Source organism: Vicia villosa, linkage group LG4 (assembly GCF_029867415.1).
Source record: "Vicia villosa cultivar HV-30 ecotype Madison, WI linkage group LG4, Vvil1.0, whole genome shotgun sequence".
NCBI classification, from domain to species: Eukaryota; Viridiplantae; Streptophyta; class Magnoliopsida; order Fabales; family Fabaceae; genus Vicia; species Vicia villosa.
In genome coordinates this window covers 111,081,525-111,088,183 of record NC_081183.1, presented here as the reverse complement: position 1 = coordinate 111,088,183, position 6,659 = coordinate 111,081,525, and the positions used below count along the sequence as shown (strand labels likewise).

The 6,659-nt window shown below is 37.9% G+C and overlaps 1 protein-coding gene across 1 annotated transcript; it reads left to right on the top strand.

The window, feature by feature from the left end:
• Positions 1 to 1,182: 1,182 nt before the first annotated feature.
• LOC131597672 (uncharacterized) lies at positions 1,183 to 1,653 on the top strand. The gene has a single exon (XM_058870355.1). It carries the CDS (start codon positions 1,183 to 1,185, stop codon positions 1,651 to 1,653), a length of 471 nt encoding a protein of 156 aa, XP_058726338.1.
• Positions 1,654 to 6,659: the final 5,006 nt, after the last annotated feature.

Below are 6,659 nucleotides of genomic sequence, written 5' to 3'. Positions count from 1 at the left end.
TTTTAATTTCCGCATCCCCCATTTTGGCTATGTACCCCCCTAATCCCGAAGCCCTGTAATAGCGTAGGATTTACTTTCTGCTTTTATTTTCCGCACACTATAACTATTTTATTTGCTATTAACTGCGTGGTTAGTAAAATAGGGAGTGACAAAATAGTTAATTGAATATAGTTCACCTAATGCAAGATAAATATCTGAATCCAATCCACGTGATTGTTGCACCCACACACCTTTAGGGTAACCTCTCTTATGTTGCCTTCTCGATTATAATAACCTGCTGCCTACGAATAAAATCATCGTAAAAAGATCATAGTCCCTTCGATGTTGCCTACGATAAATGATCTTGATGATAGTCCCTTTTGAATGCTAAGGTATCCTTACTTGTTGCCTTAATGACTATTCTCATCAATGTATAGGACTTCCTACCCTTCTTATGGTATGGATAGCCTTATGGCAAACGATGACCCTCGATGACCCGATTACATCCAATGTATAGGACTTCCTACCCTCAAATGGTATGGATAGTACTATTGCCTAAGTAAAGACTTAAACAACAAGAGAGACCTTTTAACTTTAGGGTGGCTACCTCCTAATTGCTTGTTCAAAACTTCAAAATGCTTTACACACCTCCTTTTCAAAACGATTTCAAAGGCTACACTTATTTACAAGTTAAAGTCCTTTTTCAAAATCTTTTCTAAACACACACTACACTCTTTCAAAAATTTCAAACAAACAAAGTGAGCTAAGAAATTAAGAGCCTGTGGATAACCATGGATACAAAGGGTGCTTACACCTTCCCTTTGTATAACCTACCCCCCGAACTCAATCTTTTTTAGAAGGTCTTTCCTGTTCTTTTTGCCTTTCCTAATTGGATAAAATAAAAGTCGGTGGCGACTTTTGATATCCGCAACATTTTAAAAGTCAGTTCTCCCACCGTATTATAGTATAACAACAGATCAAGGGTCAGTATTTACTGGTCGAAAGATGCAGGAATTTTCAAAACAAATGGGATTCAAATTATTAACATCCACACCCTATTATGCTCAAGCCAATGGGCAGGTTGAAGCAGCAAACAAAGTAATAATTGGTTTGATAAAAAAGCACGTAGGAACAAAGCCAAAAAATTGGCACAAGACGTTAGATCAAGCACTCTGGGCTTGTCGAACCTCTCCTAAAGAAGCAATGAATACTACGCCTTTCCAGTTAACATTTGGACATGATGCAGTCTTACCTATCGAAATTTACTTACAGTCAGTACGGATCCAAAGGCAAGGAGTAATTCCTGCAGACCTGTATTGGGAAATGATGATGAACGAATTGACAGAGCTAGATGAAGAAAGGTTACACGCATTAGAAGCATCAAGAAAACAGAAGGAGAGGGTAGCAAGGGCATATAACAATAGGGTCAAAGGTAAAACCTTCGTTGTAAATGATTTAGTTTGGAAAGTTATATTACCTATGGATAAAAAGAACAAAGCTTTAGGAAAATGGTCTCCACATTGGGAAGGCCCTTTTCGAATTTTAAAAGCATTTTCAAACAATGCGTATGAAATAGAAGAATTGGCAAAGGATCGAAGGATCCTAAAAGTAAATGGAAAATACTTGAAAAAGTATAAAACATTTATGCACGAAGTAAGAATTATAACAACGTAATAAAGAAAAAATCATCATAGCCAAAATGGTGAATGTACTGAAAGGTTAAAATTCGCCAAAATGGTTTTGTCTTAATTGGATTATATATAAGTTAATTCAAAAGCAAAAAAAAAACAAATTTCAAAAAATTAAAAAGGAATGACGGCCTTCATTCAGTTGTACTTCATCTTCGCCAAGCCTATCTTATATTGAGCAGCAGTCTGAACTTTTTTAAGGCGTGCAATCTCTGCGTCCATAGCAGCAGCCTTTTCAACATGTTCGATACTCTGCTTCGCCAGCTTATTTGCTTCACTACTTTCCAAACCTTGGATGGAAGCTTGCTTATCTTTTGCCTCAGAGATTTTCTTCTGCAATTCTTTGATGTGGGATTCCCAGAGTTTGATAGAAGCAACATAAGTATCGAATTGAGTTTGTGCTGACTTTTGAGAAGCAAATAACTTCTCAGAGGCTTCAGAAGTTCGAAGTGCATTGTTGAATTCAACAGATTGGGCTTGTTAGCTGATTTGATTTGTACATTGGCGTCCACTCCCTATTATATTCTGCTTGGATTTGATCAATCAGGTTCTGGATATCAATAAGGGCTTCGCCTACGTCAGTGGGGCAAACAGTAATATTGATTTTACTTATCAGCTTTTTGATGCTAAAGCTTGCACCCACACCCGTCCTCAACTTCTAGAAAAGATCAACTTTGAAGACAGCCTTCTTCACTTGCTTCAAGAATTCCTCATAGGACGCTTCATTTGCACTAGCACCAGAATCAGTCAAAGCTCCAGAGATACTCTTTTCAAAAGAAGACTCCCTTTGAGCCATTGTTAATTTGACATACTTAAAAGGATCATTTTGCTTTAGAGCATTCTTTCCCTCTTCAGTGAGTGACATAGGCAAACTTTGGGTTGTGGACGATCGAATGATCGGTAGTTGCGTTGTTGTTTCAACAACAGCTTCGTCAGTGGTGGCTTTGTCATTCTCAGGCTCTGGTCCATTCTCACTCATTTCTTCATCTTGATTGAAGTAGTGCTCAACATCTTCAAAAGATTAGTCATCATCATCAGCATAATCCGTGGGAAACTTGACTTGCACAGGAGGATTGCTGGGAGTTTGTTCAGAGTCTTCTTTTCCCTCTAAATTTTCCTCTTCAGTTTGCTCCAAGTTTTGTTCACCATCTTCGCCAGGAGAAGAAGTCTCTTGTTCGTTTTGAGCATCAGTTGGTTCAGATTGTTGTGCTCCATTCGAAGTCCCTTTGTTTTGAACGGCATTGGTTGGAGGCGGAGATGGGTTCCTGTCATCTGAAGGATCACTCTCGTTGGCAGTAGAAATAAGGGGAGCAGTAGTTTTTTCCTGAAAATAAAAATGTTAGAATAAAAAAGAGGTGTTCTTCGAAAAGAAAAGTAGTAAGGAATTTTCACCTGTTGAGCCTCAAGGTCAGAGGCATTACTCCCAATATGCTCTAGAACTATGTCACCAGAAAGCTAAGGTTGAATTTCTTTGGGAGGAGGAGGGATAATCTTTATTTTGACGCCTGGGAGGTTTGTGTTTTGGTAAGAGGCAACATTTGCCTTATTCTTCTTCTGCCTTTTTCTGGTGGTTGTGGGGAAGTCTTTTCTTCATCATCTTCGACAACGGTGACGTTTCCAGTAAAGACTTTCCTTTTACTTGGTGTTAAAAGAGGTTTACCACCACCCTGAAAAGAAGAAGGAAATATAAATGTTTAAAAGGGAGAGGGATAAAGAGATTATATAGTTGAATACCTTCAAACTCTTTGCTGTTTTGGGGGCGACCTCTTTAGCTGGAACTTCTTGGCTCGAAGAGATGGTGGGTTTGGAGGTGGTGTTTGAAGTGGCTTTCTCCGCAGGTTTATCCTTCTTCACTACCTTTCTTTCAACGGCTGAAAAGAATATGGGTTATTCGAAACATATAATACGTTAAAGATTAGTAAAAGATGAAAGGTTGTAAAACCAAGAAATCCAAACATTCTACACCTTGATCTACTGGAGAGGTAATTCTCGTTGCATCTAAGTCGAAGTGGAGAAAGCCTTTGAAACTGTCTAAGGTATGTTTGGTTGCGACTACTCTTTTAGCAGGTTTTTGACGGTCATTTTTCAGCTCATTAAAGATATTCCCACATGTGAACCAATCTGGGTAAGGGGAAAAATGATAAAACAAAATCTGCACTGGGTAATCTTGGAAATTTGGGTAGTTCGAACTCAAAGTCCAAATCATATTTGAATTCAGGTTTTACAGCTTTGAGGGTTTTTCTTTTAGCAATTTGTTTTTCAAACTTTTCTTTTAAAACGGGGGCTGCATCACAAACTATTCGAACAATTTGTGTCGGATCATAGACAGTTTCAAAGTACTTTTGGAATGCTTGGATTTCTTCAGAATGTGTAAGCTTACCCTTGTAAGATTGATCCTGCAAAGACGAAAAGGCTTTTGTTAGACTAGCTTTGATTTTGTTAGTTGTGTACATACTCTTGGAGTAGAATTCTATCCATCATTGACCGAATCCTTAGGTGACATAGAACGATGGTTGGTACGCTATCAATTGAAATTCAGTGAAATTTACATGATAATTTTCGTGTATTGCAATGTCTCGAGCAGTCCAGTCAGTCCCTGCAACACATAACTCACGCTTTCGTTTGAAGAGAGAAACAGGAATGAGTTGACACAACCCAAATTATCGAGAGACAAAATTAGGTTGGTAGGCCAACAAGCATACATGACTCTTCACTGGAAAGATTCTTGAAACCAGCAGTCTTGGAAGCAAAAACGCACGCCATACATATTCGATCTCCGCGTTGGCATATTTAACAGCATCTTCGAGTGAAGCAGTAAACCAAGAGAGACCAATAGTTCGATTGGCGAATGGAGCCATCGAATGAGTGAAATTATGGCGTTTCGTGAATATCAAAGTGTATTTGGTAAGAGAGGCTTGTAGATTATCACCTTCATCAGTTGGAGTCAGTTGAAGGAGCCTGGTGCCTTCAATACTTCTATCTTTCATTTATGGATCATTTTCATCAACGTGCCCATGTGTTGGCAAAGAAGGTTCGAAGGCGGCATTTAGCCACAGTTGAAGAAGCCAGTAAGGCCCAAACAAAAGCAAGTTGGTTCCAGGTTTATAGTTCTTTAATTTTGCACTAGCAGATCATAGACTTTCATGCAGACTAGTTAGCAGGAGTTCACTTAAGCATACTTTTCGACCAGCATGCAACTGGGCAAGCGTTAGAAATCTCTTTGCAACTTGTAGGGATTTGCAACAAAAGAAGAATTTGGATAACCATAAGACTAGAAATTCTATATGTTTTATGTCAGAAACATCTTCTCCTTGAGTGTGGTATAAATTGATATAGGAACTGAATGAAGCATTTTTTACATTAAAGTCAATTAAGTTTTCGCTATCCTGATAAGGGTCGAAGGTTTCTCCTATCGGAGGAAGTCCATATATGGCAGCTACGTCGAAGAGCGTAGGGGTTATCATTCCACATGGGAGGTGAAAAGTGTTGTATGTACTGTCCCAGAAGTACAGGCTAGACAACAATAAGGGTTGGCAATAGCTAAACCCTAGTTTCGACATTTGAATCAGGTCGAAGATGCCTAATTCTTTCCAGAATGAAGCCTTTTTTTTCAACTTTGGCTAACCAAGCTAGATATGATTTGTCTAACGTTGAGCAAGAACGAAATGGTCTGAAACTCTCAGTAATGTAATCTAATTTGAATTCTTCTTTTTCTATGCTAGAAGTTGAGGAGTTACCCTCAGAGGTTTTTTTCTTAGTAGATTCAACAGAGTTCTAGGTTGAATCTTTATCCTTAGAAGGAATAGTTTTGTTTGCTATGGGTTTCGTAGTAAAATGACATGGAAAAAATTCTATGCATTTTTCTAAATGACCTTCAAGAACTAATGGCCCTAAAAATCCTAACATATTTCCAAAAAGAAGAGATGGGATCATTACCTGGGAAGCAAAAATGGCTTTTTGTTCTTTAATAAGCTTTGGGGCTGTAATGTACTCCCGATTCCCAACTGTGATGATCTTGCTTGTTGGAGTATCATAAGGAGCGAAACTCTTTGAAGATCCAACATCTTTGACCTTCTTTGATTTCTTTTGTTGATTATCAGAAGACATTGTTGTAAATCTTTGAATTGTAAAAAAAAAAAAGATTTTTCAGAAAAGAGAAATTTCAGAAAGTTTGAAGCTTGAACAAAGGTTGAAGATGAAGATTTTCGTAAAAAAGAAAGAAACAAAGATGGTAACTAGCTTTTATAGGGTTAATCTATGAGGTAATAGGGTACACCTGGCAGGAGTAATGGGCCACATGCCAACAGTTTCGTGAGGAAGTTGTAAAATTGCTGTTCATTTTCCTCGGGAGTGGGAAGTTATGATAACAATAATTGCACGCACGTCTTAATGAGACGTTTTGGGAAATCAAGTCATGATTGACTGACAGTTATTAGACCTTTGAGTCTATGAAAAGTTTTTAGTCGAAATCTAGTAATTACAAAAAATGCCAATCTCTGCATGGATTCGAAATAGACATTTATTGGGGGCAATTTGTTAGCTGGAGATTTCGACCACTAGCTTGGGTTCTTTGGTGACATTTTGTTTCAAAGAATAATAAAGAAATGGTTTTATATACAAGTCATTTTCTTTGGGAAAAGGATGTTTTGGTCGAAGCATTGGAGTCAGAAAGTGTTTGGATTTTTATGAGTTGGCTTCAACAGAAGCGTTCAAGGAAGATTGGAACCTTGGGTGGGAAAGGTTCAAATTTTAAACGAATTGGTTTTGTCAGATGAATACGTGGAGACATCTGAAGACGCAATGTTTGGACTATCGAACATGGCAATCATCTAGGTAGAGACCGTTAGGGTCGAACTAGTATAAATAGGGGTTTTAATGTTTAGATTTGTGTGTTCAAACAGATATACAAAAATTCACTAAAAATACTCAAAGTACCAGCGTTAGAGAAACGAGTCTTTGCTGAAACAATGTATGTATGAAAAACACCATGTT

Coding starts and splice junctions, on each gene's coding strand:
- LOC131597672 (XM_058870355.1), top strand. CDS start 1,183: ATGAATACTACGCCTTTCCAGTTAACATTTGGACATGATGCAGTCTTA.